At 31.1% G+C, this 27,570-nt stretch overlaps 1 protein-coding gene across 14 annotated transcripts in view; it reads right to left on the reverse strand.

The window, feature by feature from the left end:
• Positions 1–27,570, reverse strand: part of LOC141459867 (uncharacterized) — a 50,522-nt gene that overhangs the window by 21,005 nt on the left and 1,947 nt on the right. For 8 of the 14 annotated variants that reach the window (XR_012461656.1, XR_012461655.1, XM_074139441.1 and 5 more), the window contains exons 2-15: positions 25,980–26,156; positions 16,348–16,486; positions 15,938–16,164; positions 14,122–14,253; positions 12,875–12,975; positions 10,651–10,807; positions 9,040–9,254; positions 8,159–8,285; positions 6,667–6,755; positions 4,026–4,230; positions 3,456–3,597; positions 2,755–2,807; positions 2,313–2,459; positions 1,607–1,752 (exon numbers count right to left, since the gene is read on the reverse strand). Coding sequence is in view for 12 of the 14 variants with exons in the window: in XM_074139441.1 (XP_073995542.1) it covers positions 1,607–1,752; positions 2,313–2,459; positions 2,755–2,807; positions 3,456–3,597; positions 4,026–4,230; positions 6,667–6,755; positions 8,159–8,285; positions 9,040–9,254; positions 10,651–10,807; positions 12,875–12,975; positions 14,122–14,253; positions 15,938–16,164; positions 16,348–16,486; positions 25,980–26,156 (2,057 nt within the window). In the remaining 2 variants the exon portion in view is untranslated. Of the gene's footprint in view, positions 1–1,606; positions 1,753–2,312; positions 2,460–2,754; positions 2,808–3,455; positions 3,598–4,025; positions 4,231–6,666; positions 6,756–8,158; positions 8,286–9,039; positions 9,255–10,650; positions 10,808–12,874; positions 12,976–13,193; positions 13,335–14,121; positions 14,254–14,488; positions 14,513–15,937; positions 16,165–16,347; positions 16,487–16,569; positions 16,589–25,979; positions 26,157–27,570 lie in introns of those variants that run through there. The other 6 variants (XM_074139457.1, XM_074139450.1, XM_074139467.1 and 3 more) reach the window with 6 other exon arrangements.

Below are 27,570 nucleotides of genomic sequence, written 5' to 3' on the forward strand. Positions count from 1 at the left end.
CGTTATTTTTTTTAAAGAATCTGTTCAAATTGGGCACAATCAACGGATAGGCAAGCCAAAACTCTGGACGCCCACGCTGTGTGTAGCAGCACTTATGGTGGCGAAGTCAAGATCTAGGCAGGTCTACGGTGAGCAATAGTCCTGTGGCTTGCTTCCTAGGGCGTAAATTCATTTCAGCGAGCCTTCTTCGTACAGTTTCGGCACTGACTGAAACTCCATGAACAGTAAGCAGTGTTTGACCTGTTTCAGAAGCAGTTGATGTACGATTTCTTAAGAGTGTGAATTCTAATTAATCGGTCATCTAGTGCTTCTATGGCTCTTGGTCGACCCGAACCTTGCCTGCGGATGCAGAGGCCGGTCTCCCGGTAACGATAGATGGCTCTACGGTCGGTGGTCTCAGGCAACTCTAACGTTCGTGCTGCGTACCGCTGACTCCGTCCACCCTCAACTAATGCAATAATACGGGCCACTTGCTCTGCAGTAATCACCATTTTTCTGAGAATATGTAATGCTTTCAGCTTGAAAAAAGTCGAAACGCAACTGTAGAGGTCAATAAATTTATTTACTGTTGAGGTAAAGTTCACGTTGTTGTTTACACAAAAAGACTGCAGGGGATTAAACGAGGAATTGCTTCTCTATTTACAAGAAACTTTGGACCTTGATTCGATTAATTATTCCCTGAGAGTTTATGAAATTAATTAAAACTAATAATCTTTCCCCAAAATGTGATAAAACAACAAAAAAACGCTTTTTTCAAAGTGCGCCACTTTTTTTGTGGAACAGTTTATATATGGTAAAGAAGTTCAAAAATAATGAAAGATAATAGTATTTTATTTTTTAATTTTTATTTTATTTGTATTTTTTGGGCGCATCGACTACCAAAGTCATTAGCGCCCCTAATCATTTTAGCCTTCTCTCTTCTTTTGGCCACTCGAGCTGTTAGTATATAGTATTGAAATGTTTTTATACAATACTATCTGTACCTGGCCATGCGTTGCTGTGGCTCAATCTGGTTAAATGGAAAGAAATAAATTTCTCCAACCCCGTTAATGACAGTTTGCATTATTTGATCGTAAATGCTTTTCTGCTTAAGCGTTATCTTAGGTATAATTTGACTGCACATACGACAAAAGATTACTAGTGTTGTAATTTTGTTCACGACGCAAGCAGCAGCAGATCTATTCGGTGATGGCATCCCCAATTGATTTGAGAACTTTGTTCACGATTTCTTAGCACAAATCTTTAATAATTATCAACGTTCATAGTAGATTTCTGCTTTGAAATCCATGTTCATATTTGAATTTTCCTTGTGTATTCGACGAAAAATGTCCAGAAGCCATGGCGATTTATATTTCTCCCATAACTCTGTTTGAGATGAAGGATTGCAGGTGGTAAATATGATTGCAACAACACACGAATTTGATTTGGTTGTGACGTGTTGCAAGCGTCGATCAAATGATTTTATTTATTTAATTAAAGCATTCAATAAAGCTAGTATGAAGTTAAAAACTTAATTGCCTGTTAAAGAAAAAAAAAGAAGAATGTAGACAAAGGCTAATCCTAGATTAAAGCTCAATTAATGTTCCTTTAAACATAAATTACTAACTGGAATAATGTTCGCCTTGATTCCACATATTCTTCTGCTACTTTTTTCAGACACTTCCTACGCGCATTAAGCTCAAAAGCAGCCTCTTTCTTACGCTGTAAGTCTTCCATCTCTCTGGCTTTTGCCAATTTGAGTTCCATATTCATCTAATAATTGTGATTTTCATTTTTAGTTTTAACAATTTACTGTTTAAATTTTAAAGCCGAAAGAAGAAATGCTACTAATTCGAAATAGAGAACAAAAGAGTTGAAATTAAGCAATGCAATTTAGAAAATTCACTTTCATAGCTATTAGAGTTGTTGGTTTAATTTTAAGGCGCGTCAAGATCTTAGAAAAACTAAGGGACGGAAATTCGAAACCAAGGATTTTCGGGTGAGAATCCAGTACGTTAATCATTTGGCTAAACCGTATCCCGAACATTTTGCTGTTAGTTTATTATAACCTTTTCAATTCTCAACGACAATCAAATGATTAAAAGAAATTATTGTATTATGTAAAGTAGTAAGATTGTAAGAAATTTAAATTTTTCCCCAGATTGCTGGGTTATGAACTAAGCTCTGGGATGTAACCTTCGGTAGGGAGATATTTCATTTCCCTTCTTACATATGGTAAAATAAATAATTAAATCTATCCCAAAGAAATATATCTAGAATTCTATAGCAATGTCTAGCGTTTCAAGCAAAATAAAAAAGTAATTCTCACTTACTGCAGCCAGAGGCATTCCTGGCAGCTTAAGGTTCCAAAGGCGATCTATAGCTGGAGGACAATCCATAACATTTTCCTTTTTATTCAAATACTTAAGGGCTCGAATCTCTTCAATCTCATCCCTTCTCTTCTGCATTTCTCTTGCTTCCTGTAAATTATTAAAATTAAGGAAAAAAAATGCTAACATGAAAACAAAACTTTATCTCTACCACAAAAATGTAAAGCTTTGTCACTAGAAAGAAGGCTAAATTGATTTTAATTAAGATATTTAACTTTTCTTAAATTTAAAATAAGAAAATCGGAAAAAAATTAATAAAAAATCTCAAAATTGAAACACAAATTTTCAATTTTTTCTTCACAGAACTTTTTTTTAAAGGCTTAAAATTAAAATGATTATTTTTATTAGGTAAGTTATCAATCCAAGCTTGATAAACATTATTTACTTGTGCTTTTTTTTCAGCTTTCATATCTTCCATCATGTTGTTGGCATAACGCGCTAAACAAAAATAAAATAAAAAATTAATCGATAACTTGTTAAATTTTTCTTAAATATTAACATTTCAAGTATAGTTATATTATATTGTAGTTTTACTATAAATTCTCCAGCTAAACATTTTTAGAGTTTCCCACTGCTACGAAAAAAAGTTGTGACAATGATTTCTGTATAATTTTAGAAAGTAAATTTACTGTGAAAACACCATTTCAAACAATACCGCAATGCTTTAAAGTAGAAAGAGAAAGTAAAGTAATACCTATCTTTTCAGGCGGGCTTTACGTCCAACTACCAAATTAGGTCAGAAAGAGAATAAACAAAGGTCAAATGTTGTGTTGAAACAAAGCTTTATTAACCAACTAATACTTTTAATTCATTTTGGAGTGAAAAAATATACAAACATATATTATATTGAAAGTTGAGATAAAAATAATGTAACAAAAAACTAAAGGTTTTTCTTAATGCTCAGATCCTGCGCCATGTAGACACAGTAACAGTAAATAATAAACCATTTATAAAATTTTTAGAAAGTTGATGTTTATTAGAAGATTTCCCATGTTTTCCTTTAATTTCCCTTTATTAAATATCTTGGATGTTCTGGAAAAAATAGTATTTGGAACGTAAAGTAATATTGTATTAAAAACTAATTACCTTCTATCCAATTATCTAGTTGCAAAATTTGTAGTTTTTCTCGGATATTCTCTTTCATATCTTGAATTTCTTCCACTAGTTTCTTTCTTCTTTTATAATCTTGTTCGTTTAACAATCTCTGTTTTTCATCTAACATTTTTTTCTAAATATTAAACATTACGTTAGTTCTACTTGAGAATATTACAAAAAAAAAAAAGAAAAAGAAAAGAAAAAAAAAGCGCAATAGAATAAATTCAACTATTCTTTCATCCGTTTTCATTCTTAAAATATTTGTATTTAAAAATAACCACTGAAATTCCTATCTGAAACAATATTTAGTTTAGAAAATATAAATAGATACTTATTGGGTCTTTGACACACAACAAGTCTTTTCAGAAGTTTTCAAAATTCCGTCCTGGGAACCATGCCATTCTCTTACTTATGAATAAAAAACATTGGAATTCTGAAAGAACTTTTTATCATAAACTCAGAAAGAATCCAAAAATGTTAGGAGAGAACAAAAATCAAATGATAATTGAATTAAAATAAAACTTAATAAAACTAAGTTGATTTTTTTTTTGTCATTATTACCTCTTCTTTAAGCATCTTTCCTAATTCTGCATTTTTTTCTCCTAGTCTCCTCTTTGCCAGTAAGGCTCTTTCTAATGATAGTAATGCCAAATAGTGATTTCTTTTTACTGCCATTGCCTTATCCATTTCCTCTTGTATTTCTCTTTCCAGTACCATTTTTTTGTATTCCAGCAGCCCTGTTGCTCCGGTTTCTAATTTTTTAATCCTACAAAAAATATCAAAAATGATTTAATTATTTGATTTTAATGATGACTTTCATTTATCAAAAATGAAATTCTCAGTCAAGTTTTGCTAATATTAATACAATTTCAGTAAATATTACAAACAAGCTATTTTCAGTTCGACGATTCTTCAACCTTGGTTTAAGCTCTAGGACTAAGAACAGATAAAATTTTTTTGTTTTTACATATATTTTGTGCCTTCTCCATTAAATTAAGCAAAACCCAATATAAGCGTCACTTAACACGATCATATTAATATGCCTAAAGTTTAACAATTTTAAAGTCATGTACTAAACAGAACGATGTCAATTGCTATTAACTCTAAAATTAAGTGGTGAAAAACTTAACTTATAGAATCTTAAACTGTTCAAGACAAAAATAGAGTGAAGCTCAGTAAATTCCGCTACAATATTTACTACTTTAATTCAAGTGTTTCTAAAACATTACAAGTTAAACGATTCACTTCTTAAAAAGAAATATTCACTTATGCCCTGGAAATATTTACCAATTCAGAAAATAAAATCACCTCCAATTATCTAATGGATATCCTTAATGTCAGAAATGTCAGCGAGAGGGTTAATATAATATTAATATTATTTTCCCAGTTATAAGTAAAATTTAGAAATAGCTAATAATTATTGTAAACTACTGTAATAACTTAAAACTCGTTTTTCTTGTATAGAATCGAAAACCCTCCCTTAGCACTGCCCACCATAAGGACCTTATCATCATCATCATAATCTATTCCCCTTCTACCGCGTCAGCAGTGTAGGGGCCTTGCATAGCTTCTTCCATTCGGCTCTATCTCTGGCTAGTTCCTTCCTTCTTTCCCATTCTATTCCTCTTGATGTCAGACCGGCCCTCACTTCCTCCTCCCATGTTCTTCTAGGACGGCCTTTATAGACTTCTTTATATTCATTCTAATTTCATTTTTGTCAACTCTTCCGTTAGTATATTTATATTGAACTGAAGGTTCTTCTCAGAATCTGAGAATCTGCAGCAGCAGCAGGACCTTATATCAAAATAATAAAACGCTAAAAGGAGGGGAGGGTGCTTAGATAGACTTAGCATCTTTAAAATAACCACAATCTTTGACGGAAACAGGAAAGTTCAACAAACTTTGAAAACATTGACATTTTCCGGTGCAATACTAGAACCGTAACGTTAGACTGTAGCGATCCTGCTTGGTCGCTACCAAGACACCACTGGTGACTTCGAATTGTTACTATTGAATAGGGCTCCAGTTCTTCGTTTTCATCTGCTTGTTCTTTTCATTGGATGAAATCGTTTGAATTACATTCGTCGGAATTATTTGAGAACCAACAGTTTCTATAAGAAATGATTTGATAATTTGTTAGACTTATTATTTGTTTATTCTGAATCTATTGATTACAGAAGAGAATGCCATTTTTGAGCAATACAAACTTGATAATTTTCTGCTTTTGTAACTGAATTGCTTTCTTAAACAAAATTGTTTGTAGGACATCACTTCTTTAGTAAAAATATTACAATTTTAAACTTACTAGTTTTATCAAATGTTTCATACTATATACATACTACAAGCACTAAGATCCAATATTTTCTTTTTAGTTCTTAATTTATTCAATTTTTTTTTTTTTTTATTAACTTTATTAAATTGGAAATTTTTGGAACAGAAAGGATAGCAAATTTTTTAAATATTGAAAAAATGAACATTTCACAAAATTCAAATCCTTTGAAGAAACAAATCGTTTTTGGCAACTATAAGTAATATGAACCAAACGTAGTCGAATTTTTTTTAATTTTCTTTGATTTTCTGCAACATATTGTTTTAATTTTTGACTTTTCTTATTTTAATTGAAAATTTTCTTGCATTAAAATCTTTATATTATGTTTATATTCTTTTGAGTAGTACTAAAAATAGAAAAGATTTTCATCATATTTATTTGTAGAAGTAATAATTGATTAAGCACATTTACACAGAATCGATTTCGGTCTTCTATTCTGCAAATTGCTTCAAAAGTACACCGATTTAATCAGAGGAAGCCATAGTAAGTTTAGTTTATAACTGAAACCAGTTACTAATAAAAATGTAAATCATCTTCAATAAAATTACAGCTATTTTATTAAGTTTAATGGCCAGGTGCACAAATAACATGCAACATGTTGTGTCACACACACTTGAGAACTGATAATTGAACATTTCTTCCAATTTATAATTATCCTTGAGGGATTAATAAGCAAATTGCTTAAATTTTCTTTGCGAAAAATTGAAATATCAATTCTTGCAAAAATATTTTCTAGAACCATAAATAATAGTTCTACACAGAAACGATGTTTATTCACTGGGAGCTTGCTCAGACCTACCAGGCCGATAAATAAGTAAACATTTATTATTTAAAACTTAAAGCTGAATAAAAAAGAATAAAAAAAAAAAATACTTTTCTATTAATTCGTCCTCTTCTTTACTTAATGTTGCAGCTTCCCTTAGAACAGATGCATTATTCTTCCGGAAATCTGTCATTTTTTTCTTTTAAAAAAACAAAAAACAAGTATATTTGAATAAAAATTGAGGTATATATATTATTTACATAGAAATTTACTGTTTATACAAATAAAGGATAGGAAAAGAGAAACTACTCACTGTGTAAATGACACTGGTCAGACCCGAAAGAAATCTCGGCGCCACTGGCGGTTGTCACAGGTATGTTTGGATATGAAAGGATTAGAACAGTGAGCTAAGGTAATTTGTCTTGGAGTTGTTTTACGTAAGGAATGTTGAGAAAAGTTTGAAAAGAAAGGTTTATGACGTTATGTACGAATAAAAAATTTGGCACGTTTCTTCATTGTTTAAGTCTTGTGTATTAGTTCCATTTTGGTCATTTGTCTATTGACAACTCAAGGCAGCGCACCAAGATGATTCAAAGAAGAAAACTGTTATTTTAGAAGACTGGAGGACAAGAGGCACCCGGTGAATGAACGTAGCATATTGGCATTCTCCTAGAAGAACTTGATGTTGGATCTGAACTTGTTGCTAGTTTGGCCGGGACGTCTGTGTATGCTCAGAGTAATGTGGGTGGATGCGTGGGTTTATGTATACTGTGTAGAGGACGGACTACTTTCCCACCACCAGAGAGAAGAAAAGAGAAGCCGTTGAGCCACAGCTGACCTGAAAGAATCAGACTTAAAGAAGCAGATTAAGGTAATTTTTTAATTTAAGCAGTAAGCCAGGATCAAAAGTTTGGATGATAATTAAAAATGCTCCCGTGCAATACTGCTTTCATTCCAGTACTGACGCAGTGTCACTGTAGGCTGGTCCTATTTCGAAACCCAAATTGATGGAGCGGTGCTAAAACCATGCTCCGCAAATATTGGAGTATTGAATTTCAGAAATAGTTTGCTAGAGTAGTTAGCAGACTGATCAGAATAGGATCACTTGTATCACAGAGAATTTCCAAGATAGGGAAAGCAGGAAGTATAAAATATATCTTAATATTAATGTAGTATTTCACAAAATTTAATGCCCACGCTAAAATCAGTAACACATATTAATTATCAAATTATGGAAAATAAATAATGCACACAATTGTTTGATAAGCATTCACTAGAATTCTCTGGATTATATTAATGTAATAAATCTGTAAGTGCTAAATCTACTTTGTTTTTCGTTGACAAATATGTGCTGATGCTAACTGCGTTTATTTCGATTAAATGGTGGCATAATAGTTGCGTTTTGCAATTTCATCGTATGCTCTCTGAAAATCGTAAAATTTTCCTTCCAACCTATAAATATTAATGTTTGAAATCAATATAGATCAAATCCTTGGTACGGCCGAGATTCGAATAAATCCAATAATCTTTCGGATTCTCTTTTTTAAACCGATCACTACTAAGGCAAAATGATTATTGTAATGAAAAAATATAAATTGTAACCAGATATTTCAGAGATTTTTCTTCTTTTTTGTAAAATTTCGAAAAATCCAATTTATTTATTTCTTGTTCATGCATACAGCATCGATTTTTTACTCCTGACAGCTCGAGGCCTCTTCGTTGTGTGATTCTGGAAACGACTTTATTTTGATTATTGTACTTCACATAATGAAATCTAAGTATTTATATAGCAAAGTGGAAAATTTACACGAAAAAACTGTGTAAATATTTTTTGATTTCAGTTAAAAAATATAAGAAATGTCAAGAATGGTGAATCAAAATAAAGTTTAATTTTAGTCCACAGGTTATAAATGAATAAAAAATGTATTATTTGACTTTCTTTTTCTATTTTAATACAACTACATTTCATGTTTAGAAGAAGCTAAATGGTAAGAAAAGTTTTGGATTTAATCAAAAATTTAATGATATTTAGACAGAGCAAAGCCCTTATTGAGATCGAAAAGAAATACTTTGGAATTGGGATTGTAAATGTCCTTGGCTTTTAAAAGATATAATTGTAATTACTTGAAGTAATTATAGTAGCTTTTCATTCAGAAATTAAAGTAAATCTAGAACCAAAAATCAATGCCGATTGTTGAGTGTAGAATCATAACATTAGTTCGCCCCATATAAATAAATCATTATGTGATCTTATAAAAAATGATGAAAAACAAATAGCTAAACTAAACTATTAGTTCTGAGATGGTACAAAATCTTTTACATTTGATTTGAAAAGTTCTAATTTAGAATGGGGATTTAAATCAGACATTATCTTGGCAGTTCTTAGAGCAGGCAGTTATCTAATACTGTTTCATACATATAATTTTATTATATCAAAGCAGCCAAAAAGATGTAAAAGGATAAAATACAATATAATTACATACTCGTAAAATGGTTCCCCTTTTTTCTTTGTCTCTGTCAAAAATTCTTCGTCCGAGTAACCTTCCTTTAAAAACCATTCTGGCTCCATTTCAAGCCTTTCTACAATCTTCCTCTCATCTTCTGAGAGTGACCAAGGACTCTGATTGTATTTAAGCAAAACTTCCGTTATTCTTTCCAATACCTTAGCTCTCTGATCTCCAATAATTGATTCTCTCTCCTTGATGTGGACAAAAACGTTTAAATTACTTTACAAGAGTTTAATAAAAAAAAAAAAGAAAAAAGAAAGTTAAATCTAAGTGCACTTTAAAAAAAATATATTACAGTAATATTGTACTTAAATAATCATTACTTTAAACAATTTTAGGTGGCCTTTTTCAATTAATAAAGATTAATCACCCAGTAAATGAACCGAAAAAGTATTATAACGTGGGCCCTCCAAATCAAATAGCTAGCTCCAGGCGTATGGTTACTCTAAGGGAAATCAGGTCTGATTCCTCTAACCCAGGGGTCGGCAACCTATTTCAAGTAGAGAGCCATTTCTTCTTAAATAATTTTAATTAATCTTACCAAGAGCCGCAAGGATGATAGTGTAAAAAGTTGTAGTAGATCATTTGTATACACAAATTATTATTTTATGATATTCAATAACGTTTAAATGTTTTATTTATTTATTTTCATATATTGCAAAGTAAGTAAACAAATAAATAATAACTAAACCTGTGTTTGAATGAAAATGGCGGCAGTACTGTATAATTACGTACTGTATTTTAATATAATTCTATTCAATTTCAAACCTATCACATTTAAAATTCTTTTTGAAAAAATATCTTTACTTTAATAAATGAAATTTTCATTTGTTTCGATAAAATTGAAATATACAATACGTATATTTTAGACAAGCTGAAGAGCCACAAAATTTGGTTAAAAGAGCCGCATGCGGCTCGCGAGCCGTGGGTTGCCGACCCCTGCTCTAACCCCTTAAGTGTTGTCACCAAAAGAAAAGAGAAAAACCTCTAGGCGGAGGGTAGAACGAGAAACAGGAAGTGAAAACAGCGGGCTGTTTACCTTTCCCATAAGCCCTCTCACAAAATAGCAGCTTTTGAATGTTATCACATTGGCTTAGTCCTTCTTTAGTTTTAACCAGATGGAACTCGGAAATTTCTCCCATTTTTTATTCTTTTTTTTTTTCTGAAAATCTTTGGGTAATTCCATTTTAACCACACACTTCTAATCGTTCCTGCAAATAACACTGCGTCCGACAATCACACTATAGGACTTACAGAAACAGCTTATGCTTATTCGTATAAAATAATTTATCAGCAGGAAGCCAACGGTCATCAAAAAATTTTAATCATGATAAAGACTTCGCCAATTGTCAAGCGTTATGTTATGGAAATATGTTTTCATTAGTTGGTCTGCATTAAAATTGTGAAATATGATACTTTTAAAATAAGAAAATGTTTTGCTCTAAGTGCTTTATAACTCTTACGTACGTATGATATTGTTTTCTAAAAACAAAAAATTATTGTAGTGGTTTTTATAGATCTTACAAACGAACTCTATGTTAACGAGGCCAACTTAATATTAATATTTTAATAAAATAAAATATTAACTTGTTCTTTTAGACTTAAACTATGTTCCGTTTGTTTAATAATTTTTGAAGGCAGTATGGTCCCTTTAGTGCCTGGAAAACGCTTTTTCTTTCTTTTTACTTGTACAAAGTCAGGTTTAAATGTAATAACTCCTTCATTCTGCGCAAGATCCAGCATCCTGTAAAACATTAACTGGTAGTTATAAACGTTCTAAAATTACAAATTTCATTAAATTTGACCTTGCAACCCTATTAAATATATTCATACGATCGTATAATGATTAATTCTGTGGCACCGAGCGGTTTAGAGACGAGGCCTGCAAAGCTAATATGTATTGTAGTACTGGGTTCGATTCCCGGTCTTAGGCCTTGGATTTTATTTAATAGTTAATCAAAGAAATTTACAGTAAAGTATGTTTGCTAGTCGCCTCCATCCATTACACCTAATTGGTAGTTGGACGTAAAGCCCGCCTGAAAGAATAGGCATTTATTTTACTTTACTTTTAATGATTAATTCCCAAATATTTGATGGCCTTACATTCTGAGGTCCTTTATGAGAACTTATGATTACTTTAAAACTAAAAATCTTCAGCTAAGAAGTGAACAAAGTTAACTAGGGTAAAAACAATATTAATAATACAATAAAGATCAATAAAGAACTTGTTTAATAAAATATTTTAGAGAAGAATAACTTTCAGATACAACTCTATTCCCTAAAATCAGTTATTCTGAAAAATATATTAAAAACAAAAAACAAAAGTTGTAAAATGATTATTTGTTTCATTCTGACTTGACTGATTACTTTCTGCAATTCTGTTATTATACCTTTGTTATAAATTCTGTATTTACATAAGGCAGAACTCTCTTTTTGGTTCTGGTGTTCTCGTATCATAAGGCGAGATTTTTTGGGTGATGCCTGTAAGGGCTCAAACGATGTTCAGTCTATGTGCCGTGAGATCTAGTGGGTTGAGCGCAGTTAGTAAGGATGAAAGCAATAACTGATGGCTTAGGGAACCGCAATGTACTTTTAACAATGTCAACCTTTCATAGAAATCGAATCTTCTTCATTAACTATAATGATTAATCAACTGTAGTAGACAAGGTTTTATCAAATATATCAACTATCACGGGCCCATACTGCCAAACAGGAAAATAACAAAAATTATTTGAAACATGAAATTTCACCCAGGCTAATCCACATAGCCTCCTCTGTCACTCTTGACGTCTTACATTCTTTTCTACGAAAATAGTCTGCGCTCGTCTAAAGATAAACAGTTACAAATGCTAAAATTAATTTCCTCACAATCTATCGTATTTACCTAGCAGAGAATTCACCATAAACTACGACGCCTAGAAGAGAATCTAACCAGGTATCTTAGAGCTCCTGTATTTAAAACCTTATATCCCAATACCATCTCAGGACATACCCATATCTTTTACTTCCGATAACTCGCCCAGCTCTTTTTAAGGTTTTATACTGCAAGAATGATTACGCCAGGAAGCTTGACACACATGAGATAAGCGACCCACCCACTGCAGGCTCGGGATCAATGAGGGAAACGCCTGATTTAGACAACTTTTCCACCTGCACCTCCTCATTTCCCTAAAATTGTATGTCGCATGTCTTCTAGACTACATTCGTTTTAGAAGATAGCTCTTCCAGTTCCATAGAAAATCCCAGTTCCCAATGGGGAGAAGATAAAAAAAAGAGTATCAGACACGTGAGTGTTTATTCTGAGATTAAGAAGTTTTATATCTTTTGCTCACAAATTTTTTTCAATTTCCTGTTTTCTTGTTTTTAATAATTCTGAGTCCTAAATCAGAATCTGAACTTAGTTAATATACGAGCAATCTTATATTTCCCAAACTAAATAATTTAGCGGCCTGTAGTGCTAGATGATGTAAGGTTTAGGTTTCAAACACCTGGTTTCTGTTTCCAAGCCAGTTTTCTGAGGCTTATCTATAAATGGAGATAGATAATTTACTAAACGCGTAGAAATATTCAAAAGATTATATCCTGGCGTACACTAATTATCGTTATCATGTGGATTTAACTATTAATAGCCTTAAATAAACTAATACAATGTTATTGAACTAAGTTTCGGAAGATAATTCAGAAGAAGAGAGGTGAAATCATTCACAGAAAAACCAAAAATGGACCACATGAAACTAAAGACCGATAAATTCTGCTTTGCAAAATGTAATTTCTCAGTACTTACAATCTAATTACAACTTCAAATACTAACCTTTTGTAATCAATCAATGAACCAACTGGCTCTTCAGGGCGTGGTGTTTTATCTGTTAGTTCCGAAAAATTTTTCATTTTGGTCGGCATATTAGTCTTGTCCTGCAAAAGAAGTACTATAAAAGTTCTGTACAATAGCTTGTTCTGTACAATGCCAAAGCCTTGTATTATCAGGTAACACTTTCAAAGATCTTTTTTAAATATTTTGTCGTTTTTCCTTTTAAATCTATTTTCACAAGAATGCTTTAGTTGTTGGTTGTTATTGTCATCTAAGTTCACTAACCGATTCGTTAGGTTTGAAGAGAGAACTTGACTATTACCTTAAGAGTGTCTAGCTCGAGTCTCCAACTCGAAGCAAAACTGACTGACTCATAGACAGTTGAAGGTGCTAAAGAAAAAGTGGTAGGATGGCCGCTATTTTTATTTTAAATTGGGAAGAACGATAAATCCTTTCTAATAGCGTCAGCAAGCAACCATTCCCATTCAAAGTAGGCATGGTTCCTAGAAGGAAGCTAGAAAAAGAAGCAACGCTGCAAACTGGTGGAATTACTAAAAAAAAAGAGTAATAATTCAAATATAATTATCTAAACTGAATAAAACATTTTAATTTAGAGCAAAAAAAAGTTAGAAACGTAGAAAGAACATGAAATTGGTATTCTACAACATTTATCTAATGAATTTTAATCATTTAATGTCGTACAGAGTAAATTTTAAGCACTACTTTCAATTTCTGTTATTATTTATTTTATTTAAAGCACGACAACATTGATCATAAGCCGAAGCTTTTCTGTGCAATGCCGGCATCCGAGTAGTGTTTTTCCATTAAGTAAACACTGTCCATCAGCGGCCAGTGAACTGCAAGAAGCTCTTAAGAAGAGAAAATCTAAGAAAATGCAACTGGATTCGAGCCTAAGATCTTCAATTCGGAAACCAAAGTCCCTTAAATTATTTTAAGGGTGGACACAATAACGCTAATTAGTGCTTCTCAAACTTATCTACCTAATTCTCGGCAATGCAAGGTGGGAAGTGGAGTTTCTATCACTGTTTCTGTCCAGCAACGCAAGAGTACCCCTGGGTGTAATAATAATAAAATTATATTTGTAATTTGTTATAAACTATCTTATCTTACACTTAAAAATTGTTCTACTTTTGAATGCAGTAAACAAATGTGAGGTTAATGAATGTTAGCATTGAAAAGAAAACGCGCCTAGTTAAAGAAAAGAAATAATGAAATTATTTAAGACTTACAACTGAATCATCCAGATCTTTATTTCTGTGTTGAATGTTCAAATATTGTTCAAGATTACTTTTCAGTTTTATTTCCTTCATCTTAGGCTTAATTTCATGAAGGAAGAGGTGAAGAAGTTTGTCGTGGTATTTCTGAAAATCATTTGAAGGTTATTTCATTACTGCATTGCTAAGAATGTAAACTAAATCAATGTTAACAGAACTTGAGTAAGAAAGTTCTTTTTAAATTTATTATTAGGCCATTCTGAATTCAGAAATTTGATATGCGCAATCACATGAGTTTCCAAGTTGAAAGTTACAATCACCCACAATTTTGAAATACATATGTAATTCCTCCTAATATAAAAGCAATGTTTCTAGAACTCACTAAAATCATACTATCGTAGCAGAGGTCGTCAAACTAGTGTGTGCTTTTATGTGTAGCATGCGCTTATTTTCGCAATGTTAGCAATTAAATCATTTTTAAATAAATATTTAAAAAAAAAAACACTGTTTAATTTTGCATTTTTATAAATCAAAAGGGTGATTGCGATAGTTAGACTCCTGTGATACAATTATAACGCTTCGCTAATTACTATAAAACTTTAATTGGAAATAGCAACTTATTGCATTAAAAACTATACAAAAATGTAAAAATATTTTAATGCATCTTGCATCAATTTTGTAAAATGTTGCTTTGATTAATGCATATGATTGAAATCTGAATAGTAGTACAGTAGACAGGAGACTTAATTGGAAGTCATTTTAAAAAGATTTTATGCAATTTTAGGTGAGATTGACATTTACTCTTCATCCATAAAAAAAATATCCCTTAACTCACAAGAGAAAATGTTTAAAAGACAGAATTTTACTAGTCATTAAAATATCTTGAATGCTCTCTTCTAGGTCATTCACAATTGATATACAAAATGTTTTACATTCGACCATTTCGTTCTTTGGGAAGTGCAAATTATCCTGCTTTTAACACTCATATAATATTCTCTAAATAATAATGTAGAGGAATATTCGTTAACCAAGTAGCGTAATTGTAAACTGAATTTTTAAATTTTTTTTTTAAAGGAAGCTTTTAAGCAATCCAAAAATTACCCAATATTATTCACTTGGCGTTTCTTAATTAATATTGTAAATGTTGATTCCATTACAGAATAATACAGAATAGAGAAAAACTTTAATAGGAAAAGAAAAAAAAAATGTCGAAGTTGGGTGTTTTGCAAGTCTTTTTTCGTGCAGTTTCAGATGACCAACTCTGACAGTTTCAATCATTTTCGCACGACCTCAATTTGTGTAGTTTTTAAAGCATTTATTCGAGCAAGGTTGTCTCGAATTGGACAATTGGATTTGCGACTTTACTGAATGCTTTGCTTTACTTCAACATAATAATTTCTGTGAAATCTTAATTACTTTTGTTTCCTTTTTTACAGTGTTACCAAGGTTAAGCCAACGAAATTACTGGTGTACTTTGAGACTGCCAATGGATTTCCTCTTAAAGAAAGTGTGCGTTGAAATTGGATTGAATCTTAATGCATCATCATAATACTATTGCCACAATACTAGAAAAAGCAATGCCAAAACCTAATTTTGTTTTATAGGCTGGAATCTCTAATTTTTTTTAATTACCAGTGCTTATCAGTTTTGTAAGAGGGAAATAGTGTCTGCCTCACACTTTCTAGGCATACCCCTTGATTAAAACAATCTGTATTTTTAAGCAACTGGAGTAAACTGTGGAAATGTAACAGCCACGAGAATCTCCAATTTCATTCCAAATTATTATAGATTCTTAATAGCGGAATTAAGGAATCTTCAAATTATTAATTACCTTCATCAGCGACCATCCTTTGTTGTTTAAAAAATAAAACATTTTCTTTACGTAATTTTTGTCGAACAAGGGCAATCCTAGTTTAAATGTTAAATTGATTGCTTCTTTTTTTAACAGAAAATGTGTTAAAGGTAAAAGTTGATATATGGGCGCTACCGTATTGAGCATCTCATATATATCGTCATAGAATACTTCATTCAACATTCTAAGAAGAATGTAAGCGATAACTGCAACAACGTAAACACTGCTATTTTTATCAAGGAAAAATTTAATTTGTCAGAAAAAGTTAAACGCAATTTTTTTTTTTTTTTCGTTTCACAAAATTAAATTGCATTTTTTCTAGAAAATTTGAGCATCTAGTTTCTTAGAAAATAATCAAGCGTTATTTTTAAAATATGCATTATACTAACCGCATGTAGTAGATTTTTTTGTAGTCAAAGAATTGTGAGAGATGTCTGCACAATAAGCATCTACAAGTTTCTTGATAATTTTGCTGTGACGATCATAGTCACAAACTATTCTGAGCACTTCAAATTTTTCGTTTTTGGTCTAAAAGCAACAAAACCGATTTATTAAACAATTTGACTAATTTTATTTTCACATTATATACTAAAATGTAATGTTGCGCTTACAATATTAGTAAAATTAATTTACTGTTTTATCTTTGTCTGCATCATTTTATGTCATCCATTGACTCAAGTGTTCAGCAATTTTTAAGTTACATTCTCTTATTACAATTAATATTATCATATTGCACCGAACATACAACTTTTATTCAATCTTTAGATGTTATCTACAGAAATATAGTGATATTAGATCTTGAATAAGATACCTCAATTATTAATTTCAAATATGTCCACGCATAAGTGATTAGTGCGCTGTTAGAGCATACCAAATACAGTTGGCTAGCACTACTTATTATTCAAGTTTAGTTTCCTACGTTTTTGAAATTGATTTAAAATTTTAGTTGGCTTCAAATTCGGATGTGTTGACAAAAAACAAAGATAGCGATGTGTGCGGTTAAAAAAAATAGGAGTAAACAAAACTTCTGATAAACATTACTTAAAAATACAAAAATGAGCATTTAACGATTTGTAAAAAATAGAAAGTACTAGGAGTATTGTGTAATTTAAAAATAATGAACGCCATATTTACAGGTCTCTTTTTTTTTAGGTGTAAAACACATACAGTGACTCCCATTTAATATTGGGACAGTACATACAGAAGTTCAAAATTGACGAAAATTAAAAGTGGCACCCATTATTCAAATTTTTATAAATTCATTTCATTTTATAATTACTATTAATTAAATAAAAACTATTTAAATAAGTAAATAAAAATGTTTTGGTAGATTAAAAAAAATATATATAATAATAAGTGCAAATTCTACCTCTCATAAATATTGGGACACTATTATAATTTATAGTTTGTCCAAGGTTTTGCCCGAATATTTATACAATTTGTAAATATATACCTTAAGCATTTATTCAATATGAAATTAATAATTAAATTAGTTTATATAAATCAAGCCACGTATAACATGTCGCGCAAAAATACAAATACAACGATTGAACAAAGAAAAATTGTAATTTCTTTGCACAAAGACCAAAAAAAGTGTTAGAGAGACGGAAAAACTGATCGGACCTAAAACATCTACTGTGTGGAACATCATTCAGCGTTACCAAAAAGAAAAAGAATTGTTTCAACCCTACAAAAAGGCCGTCCTCGACTGCTCTCTGAGAGAGAGCAGCAGAGAGCAGCGTTATTAAAACTGTCCGGTAGGACAGTTGTATAAGGATTGATCGTCAAAAAGTGCACGAAAAAGCGTAACGTTAAAAAACACCCAACTTTGACAATTTTTTTTTCTTTTTCTATAAAAGATAAAATTCCCAAATTTTCTTTAAAATATAGGGCAAACCCTCCTTTATAACTGAAATTTTTTTGCAACCCCCCAGACCTAATAGATTTCGAGAAAAAAGTTGCCGAAAATGAGCAAAAACGGCATTTTCAGAAATTGTTGTTGTTGTTGTTGTTCTTCTTCTTCTTCTTGTTGTTGTTGTTGTTACCTTTTTTGTAAACTACGTAGCGCCTAAACGCGAGAACCGATTTTCATGAATGAGGTGACATTCGATTCGGAATTTTATGTAGATGTGCCTTTTGGGGGTCTCGACGCTGTACACCGAATTAGAGAGGAGTTAGCCCCCTTTATGTAAGGCCCCCTTCAAAATTATTATTACTAATTACTCTGTAAATCTTAGCCCGATTTTGATAAAATTTGGTAGGATGATAGAGTTAGGGCTCCCCTACGTAACATTAAAGCGGCGATCTGCTCTTACACTAGTTAAGGGGAAGTATAGCAATCGTTTCAAATTATCGAAACGTGAACCGATTTTCATGAATGAAGTGTCATTCGAATCGAAATTTTGTACAGATTTGCACTTTAAAAGTCTCGTCGCTACGCCTCATATGGAGGGGAGTTTGCCCCACCCAAGTAAGGCCGTTTCTAAAACTATTATTACCAATATTTCTATAACGCTTTGTCCGATTTTGATAAAATTTAGCACGAAGAAGTGATTAAAGCTCCTCTACATGGCTGTGAAGTGCCATCATGCTCTTACACCTACTAAGAGGAAGTACTGAAATCGTTAAAATTATCAATGGGTGAACCTATTTACATTAATGAATTGTCGTTCGATTCAAAATCTTTGCCTCTTTGCCTTTTAGGGAGAAGTACTGTAATCGCCCGTTTATTTTTCTTACTCCTCTTAAAAGGAAGGTCTGAAATCGCAGTTTAAATTTGCTTTTTACGTACAAATACCTTCCTATTTTATATAAAAAGGCTTTCTCAAAAAATTGTTATTGAGGATGGTTTGGGGACCGCAACTATAATCATTCTTTAAAAAGATCTCTCCAGTGGTAGTTACGGTTCCTACTTAACACCTTATCAGGTTATAATGTTAGAATTGCTTATTCCAAATTTAAAAAAAACAGTAAAGCAGATATGTAACTTAGCAAAATAGACAAAAATGAATATCTATCCAAAAGGTACAAAAATCTCCTTAACAAAAACTTACAGTTTAAAAAGTTAAGTATAAGGGTTGATTAAACGCCAAAAGGTACACAAATCAGCAAGTACCCAACATTTCATTCAAGCTTAGTTGATATAATTTAAGTAATTTTGCTGCATTAACTTTTCCTTCACATTTTTTAGAATTTATTAGATGTCACAGAACCTTATGCTGGCCATTTTCATCTACAAAAAATTTGTTCAAGTAGCACTGTAGATTGACTGTAATATCTATTAATCTATAATAATCAAACTATTAATTACAGGTTAAAAAGAAAACGTTATAAAAAATAAAAAAAATTACGAGGCTACAAAATTTAAAAACTTTTTTAAAAAAATGCTTACACCAACATACATCAATGATTTCGATTATTTTATTTTTAATAAAAATCGTCTGTTTAAGTTCATTCTTCGATTAAAGTAATTGTTATTTTATGTAGTAGTCAAACGTTTATAATAATAGGTAATAATTATCTGGCTCTATCGCAAATAATATAGTTTTCTTCAATCACACTCTCAATGTAGCTGTTCTTCTCACAATGTTATATATATGTTATGTAATATAAAATAAATAAGTATTGCATACTTTTAGGACAGCTAATTATTCCAGTATTTTACTGTAAGTAAAATTAAATTACAATTGAGAAATGAATAATTGTTGAATAATCTACTTGTTATTAACTGTGTGTTATTTGTGCTCACGAATATTTCGGTTAGACGAATTCAAGTCTGAAATATTGTTTTAAATCCTCCGTGATTCAAATTTAAACAGTAGCCGACTCTAACTTTGTCTTTTTCTACTTTAACATGCATGTATAAGATGTGACAACTTCAGAATAAAGGGCATATTAAAGATAAATCAGAAGAATAATAATTATTTGGAATAGAGTTAAAATAAAGTACCTATTTAAAAACGAAGATATAATATACATTTTATCATAAGTATAACCAAATAATATTATGAACGAACAGGCCAGCATAAGGGTCTGTGACATCTAATAAATTCTAAAAAATGTGAAGGAAAAGTTAATGCAGCAAAATTACTTAAATTATATCAACTAAGCTTGAATGAAATGTTGGGTACTTGCTGATTTGTGTACCTTTTGGCGTTTAATCAACCCTTATACTTAACTTTTTAAACTGTAAGTTTTTGTTAAGGAGTATATTAAAAGAATTAGAAAAGATCACCGACTTAGTGCTCCAAAACTTCAATGTGAAATTTTTGACATGTTCAGAGAGCAAAAATGGAGCAGATACTGTTCGGAGAGTGCTAAGAAAACTCGACTATCATGGTAGAGTAGCCTGGAAGAATCCTTCTGTCAGTAAGATAAATCGTGCTGAGAGTGAAATTTGCCGAAAAATATTTCAATGTAAATAGTGACTTTTGGAATGATATACTCTAGCGATGAATCAAAATTTAATATTTTTTAGCCAGATGGAAGGGATATGGTCTGGAGGAAAGCGAATGCTGAACTCGAAAAGAAGAATTTACAGCCAACTTTAAAGGGTTTTAAAGCTGCACCACCGGGTGGAGGTGGGTCAGTTATGGTTTGGGGCTAGATGTCCGCATCAGGATTTGGAGAATTAATGTTTGTTGATGGAGTGATGGACAAAATGGTTTATAGTAATATATTAAAAAATAATTTTAAAAAGTGCCCAAACATTTGGTATTTTAGGGTCTTCTAAATTCTACCAAGATAACGACCCCAAACCTACGGCTTGGGTGATACGTCAGTGACTGTTATACAATTGCCCAAAAGTATTCCAAACCTCTCCGCAGTCACCATATCTTAATCCCATTGAACATTTATGGCAATATTTACCCAGTGCTTTAAGAAAAACGAATAATATCTAACAAAAATGAATTAAAACGATGTTTCCTGGAAGAATGGGAAAAAAACACCACCTGAATTAACCAAAAACTTGTTTCACCTATGCCTGATCGTTTGAGGGCTATTGTAAGTCAAAAAGCAATTATTAAATTATTACCAACCAAATATTAAATAGTAGGAGATTTTAAATATTGAACATTTAAACTCTAGCACTTCTGGTGTCCCAATATTTTTGAGAGCCTTATTTCACACTTTTTCAAAAAGTGCTACCTAACAGTTTGGAATTTCATCGATTTATACTTATATACTCTTTAACAAAAACTTACAGTTTAAAATGTTAAGTATAAGGGTTGATTAAACGCCAAAAGGTACACAAATCAGCAAGCACCCAACATTTCATTAATTCTTCATTAATATTTAAGTAATTTTACTGCATTAATTTTCATTAATATTTTTTAGAATTTATTAGATGTCACAGACCCTTATGCTGGCCATTTTCGTCTACAAAATATTTGTTCAAGTAGCACTGTAGATTGACTGTAATATCTAGTTATTTATAATAATCAAACTATTAAATACAGGTTAAAAAGAAAAACGTTATAAAAAATAAAAAAAAATTATGAGGCTAAAAAATTCAAAACTTTTTTTTATAAAAAAAAATGTAATATGTAATATAAAGTAAATAAGATATGTATATTTTTAGGACAGCTAATTATTCCAGTATTTTACTATAAGTAAAATTAGGGGGACTAAATTAAATTACAATTGAGAAATCAATAATTGTTGTTGAATAATCTACTTGTTATTAACTGTGTGTTATTTGTGCTCACGAATATTTCGGTAAGACGAATTCAAGACAGTAGCCTACTCTAACTTTGTCTTTTTCTACTTTAACATGCATGTACATATGTGTGATTTATCATAATTATAACAAAAAAATATAAATGAAGTGGCCAGCATAAGGGTCTGTGACATCTAATAAATTCTAAAAAATATTAATGAAAATTAATGCAGTAAAATTACTTAAATATTAATGAAGAATTAATGAAATGTTGGGTGCTTGCTGATTTGTGTACCTTTTGGCGTTTAATCAACCCTTATACTTAACATTTTAAACTGTAAGTTTTTGTTAAAGAGATTTTTGTACCTTTTGGATAGATTTTCCTTTTTGTCTATTTTACAAAGTTACATATCTGCTTTACAGAATTTTTTAAATTTGGAATAAGCAATTCTATCATTATAACCTGATAAGATGGTAAGTCGGAACCGTAACTACCACTAGAGAGATCTTTTTAAAGAATGATTATCGTTAAGGTCCCCCAAACCATCCTCAGTAACAACTTTTTTTGAAAAAGCGTTTTGAATAAAATAGGAAGGTATTTGTGCGTAAATAGCAAAATTAAACTGCGATTTCATTACTTCCTTTTAAGAGGAGTAAGAAAAATAAACTGCGATTGCAGTACTTCTAGGCAAAGAGGCAAAGATTTTTTAATCGAACGACAATTCATTGATTTAAATCGGTTCACTCATTGATAATTTAAACGATTGCAGTACTTCCTCTTAGTAGGTGCAAGAGCATCAGCAATGTAGAGGAGCTTTAACCACTTATTCGAGCTGAATTTTATCAAAATCGGACTAAGCGTTATAGAAATATTGGTAATAATAGTTTTAGAAAGGGCCTTATTTGGGTGGGGCAAACTCCCCTCCTTATGAGGCACGGCGTCGAGACCTTTATAGTGCAAATCTGTACAAAATTTCGATTCGAATGACATTTCATTCATGAAAATCGGTTCACGTGTCGATAATTTGAAACGATTCCTATACTTCCCCTTAACAAGTGTAAGAGCTGATTGCCGCTTTAATGTTACGTAGGGGAGCCCTAACCCTATCATCCTACCAAATTTTATCAAAATCGGGCTAAGATTTACAGAGTAATTAGTAATAATAATTTTGGAGGGGGCCTTACATAAAGGGGGCTAACTCCTCTCCCATTCGATGTACAGGATCGAGACCCTCAAAAGGCACATCTACATAAAATTCCGAATCGAATGACACCTCATTCATGAAAATCGGTTCACGCGTTTAGGCGCTACGTTGTTTACAAAAAAGGTAACAAGAAGAAGAAGAACAACAACAACAACAACAACAAGAACAAGAACAAGAACATTTTTTGAAAAAGCCGTTTTTGCTCATTTTCAGCAACTTTTTTCTCGAAACCTATTAGATCTGGGTGGTTGCAAAAAAATTACAGCTATAAAGGAGGGTTTGCCCTATATTTTAAAGAAAATTTGGGAATTTTATCTTTTATAGAAAACCTTAACAAAAACTTACAGTTTAAAAAGTTAAGTATAAGGGTTGATTAAACGCCAAAAGGTACACAAATCAGCAAGTACCCAACATTTCATTAATACTTCATTGATATTATTTAAGTAATTTTACCGCATTAATTTTCATTAATATTTTTTAAGAATTTATTAGATGTCACATACCCTTATGCTGGCCAGTTCATTCATAATAGTTATAATTGTGATAAAATGTATATTATATCTTCGTATAAATAGGTACTTTATTTTAACTCTATTCCAAATTATTCTTCTGATTTCTCTTTAATGTGCCCTTTATTCTGAAGTTGTCACATATACATGCATGTTAAATTAGAAAAAGACAAATTTAGAGTCGGCTACTGTTTAAATTTGAATCACGGAGGATTTAAAACAATATTTCAGTCTTGAATTCGTCTTACCGAAATATTCGTGAGCACAATGACACACAGTTAATAACAAGTAGATTATTCAAAATTATATATTGATTTCTCAATTGTAATTTAATTTAGTTCCCCTAATTTTACTTATAGTAAAATACTGGAATAATTAGCTGTCCTAAAAATATGCATATCTTATTTACTTTATATTACATATACACAACATTGTGGGAAGAACACCTAGATGGAGAATGTAATTGAAGACAACTATATTATTTACGATAAAGCCAGATTGACTACTACATAAAATAACAATTACTTTAATCGAAGAATGAACTTAAACCGACGATTTTTATTTAAAAATAAAAATAAATAAACAAAATCACTGATGTATGTTGGTGTAAGCATTTTTTAAAAATTTTTTTGAATTTTTAAGCCTCATATTTTTTTATTTTTATAACGTTTTCTTTTTCACCTGTAATTAATAGTTTGATTATTATAGATAAATAGATATTACAGTCAATCTAAGTTAAATGGTGTGCTACTTGAACAAATATTTTGTAGATGAAAATGGCCAGCATAAGGGTATGTGACATCTAATAAATTCTTAAAAAATATTAATGAAAATTAATGCGGTAAAATTACTTAAATAATATCAATGAAGTATTAATGAAATGTTGGGTACTTGCTGATTTGTGTACCTTTTGGCGTTTAATCAACCCTTATACTTAACTTTTTAAACTGTAAGTTTTTGTTAAGGAGATTTTTGTACCTTTTGGATAGATTTTCCTTTTTGTCTATTAGCAAAGTTACGCCTGCTTTACAGATTTTTTTAAAATTTGGAATAAGCTATTCTATCATTATAACCTGATAAGGTGTTAAATCGGAACCGTAATTACCACTAGAGAGATCTTTTTAAAGAATGGTTATAGTTGCGGTCCCCAAACCATCCTCAATAACCATTTTTTGGAGAAAGCGTTTTGAATAAAATAGGAAGGTATTTGTACGTAAATAGCAAAATTAAACTGCGATTTCAGTACTTCCTTTTAAGAGGAGCAAGAAAAATAAACTGCGATTACAGTACTTCTCCCTAAAAGGCAAAGATTTTGAATCGAACGACAATTCATTGATGTAAATCGGTTCACTCATTGATAATTTTAACGATTGCAGTACTTCCTCTTAGTAGGTGTAAGAGCATGATGGCACTTCACAGCCACGTAGAGGAGCTTTAATCACTTCTTCGTGCTAAATTTTATCAAAATCGGACTAAGCTTTGTAGAAATATTGGTAATAATAGTTTTAGAAAGGGACTTATTTGGGTGGGGCGAACTCCCCTCCTTATGAGGCATAGCGTCGAGACTTTTAAAGTACAAATCTGTACAAAATTTCGATTCGAATGACACTTCATTCATGAAAATCGGTTCACGTGTCGATAATTTGAAACGATTGCTATACTTCCCCTTAACAAGTGTAAGAGCAGATCGTCGCTTTATTGTTAGGTAGGGGAGCCCTAACCCTATCATCCTACCAAATTTTATCAAAATCGGGCCACGATTTACAGAGTAATTAGTAATAATAATTTTGGAGGGGGCCTTACATAAAGGGGGCTAACTCCTCTCCCATTCGATGCACAGGGCCGAGACCCCCAAAAGGCACATCTACATAAAATTCCCAATCGAATGACACTTCATTCATGAAAATCGGTTCACGCGTTTAGGCGCTACGTTGTTTACAAAAAAGGTAACAACAAGAACAACAAGAACAACAAGAACAACAAGAAGAAGAAGAACAAGAACAAGAACATTTTTTGAAAAAGCGGTTTTTGCTCATTTTCGGCAACTTTTTTCTCGAAACCTATTAGATCTGGGTGGTTGCAAAAAAATTACAGTTATGAAGGAGGGTTTGGAGTAAGATTTAAAGAAAATTTGGGAATTTTATCTTTTATAGAAAAAGAGAAAAAAATTGTCAAAGTTGGGTGTTTTTCAACGTTACGCTTTTTCGTGCAGTTTTTGATGGTCAACCCTTATACAACTGTCCTACCGGACAGTTTTAAAGAGAAAAAAATTGTCAAAGTTGGGTGTTTTTCAACGTTACGCTTTTTCGTGCAGTTTTTGACGATCAACCCTTATACAACTGTCCTACCGGACAGTTTTAATAATTTGTACAGATGTTGCTAATGTAATTTAAAAAAAAAAAATTCCAAACTTTTGTATGTTGTTTTCATTTTCCTTTTAAATCATTTTGTAATAGGTGTCCCAATATTAATGGGAGTCACTGTATGTTTCTAAATTTCGGTAACGATAAAAAAAAAAAAAAAAAAAAAATATGTTCCTGAATTGGTAATACGCCGCAAACGTTTACAGTAATTTCAGTAATTGTTTCAAACTAGCATACTTCTACTGATTCTCATTTTATCACCAGCAGGATGAAATAAATGCTTACTTTAAAATTTCCAGGGCATACTTCGACTCGAATTTTTTCAAAGTTATCTTTAAAAAACTGTGTAGTTGGCAAGCCAATTCTATGAAATTTGGGCCCAAAACGTCTAAACTTCTTGTAAATGCTTTCCATTTTAGAGATAAATTTCACTAAATCCGCTGATAAAACTGACTTGGTTATCTGAAACGTAGAAAGATCTCTTTAAAAAAAAATCAAATTTGACAATACTTTCTTGAATAAATTTGTTTTGGAAGAGCCAATGATATTCTTTACTTCATAATTTGAGCTAAAAGTATATTCCATTTTACCTAAAATGTCCCAAGGGTACCATTTACAACCATTTACTTAAGCAACAATTTTTCGTTCGCAATTCGATTTAGTTCCCTAAACATTTAATATATTTCATAAAATTAATAATAACACACTTTAAATATTATGCTATTATAAATATTTCATATAGGGTTTAATTTAATTACGGCCAGACGTTGCAATTTTTCATCAACTTAAAGCTTTTCATATACCTACAGAGGAAAAATTTGTAAAAAAAAAAACTTTTATTTTTCATAAAAATAATTAGCTATAAAAAAATTGGTCAATCACAGTGAAGAATAGAAGTGTGAAAAGTAAAATGGTTGAAGAGCCAATAAGAAGAGTTAATAAAACCTCTCCTCCCTTCGATTTTTATCACACCACGCCCTCTTGGCCGTAATAAAATGGAAGATCTGTATTTTTTATTTTTCTATTTTCAATTACTTTTGGCAAATGAAAGTATTATACAATTTTATTTAAAGAGGATTATTATTTTTTTTATTTTTTTTTTTTTGCTACAGAAGAATAAGAGAGGCAAATTACACAGTTACTTTTAATAATAATTCATTTCTAAATAATAATTTAATGAGGTTCCTTTAACTGAGGACTTGTAAAGGAGTTTTATAATCAAATAATTAGTAAAGTACTTTAACAATAATTGCCTTTCCTAAAAATATGCATATCTTTATATATTTTACATTACATATATATAATATTGTAGGGAGAACATCTAGATAAAAAGTGTAATTGAAGAAAGCTACATACAAATTTAATACTAAGAAACTAGATTACATATTATTTTTACCCTTAATTACTGAATGAAGTGAAATAACATCAATTTAATCGAAGAATGAACTTAAACCGACGATTTTTATTTCTTACTGCTTCACTAAACTTGCACTTAAATGAGATTTTAAAAAAAAATAATAATAATTAATAAAATGACATTTCATTCATGAAAATCGGTTCACGCGTTGTTTATTTGAAAAGATTTCAATACTTCCTGATAGTAGGTGTAAGAGCAGGATAGCACTTAATTGACACGTAGGGAAGCTCTTCTTGCCAAATTTAATCGAAATAGGTATAAGATTTACATAGTGATAAATGTTTAAAGAGGGCCTTACTCGCGTAGCGCGAATTCTGCTCTTAGAGATGCGCAGCGACTAGACCTCTAAAATTCAAATCGAAATAAAATTTTGAATAAAATTACACTTCATTCATGGAAACATTTCACGCGTCGATATTAGGCCACAGATAACTCAAGACCACCGTAGAAGCTGCCGAA

This window comes from Rhodnius prolixus, unplaced genomic scaffold, assembly GCF_049639745.1.
Source record: "Rhodnius prolixus isolate KJV_2025 unplaced genomic scaffold, Rpr scaffold_1, whole genome shotgun sequence".
In the NCBI taxonomy this organism is placed as follows: domain Eukaryota; kingdom Metazoa; phylum Arthropoda; class Insecta; order Hemiptera; family Reduviidae; genus Rhodnius; species Rhodnius prolixus.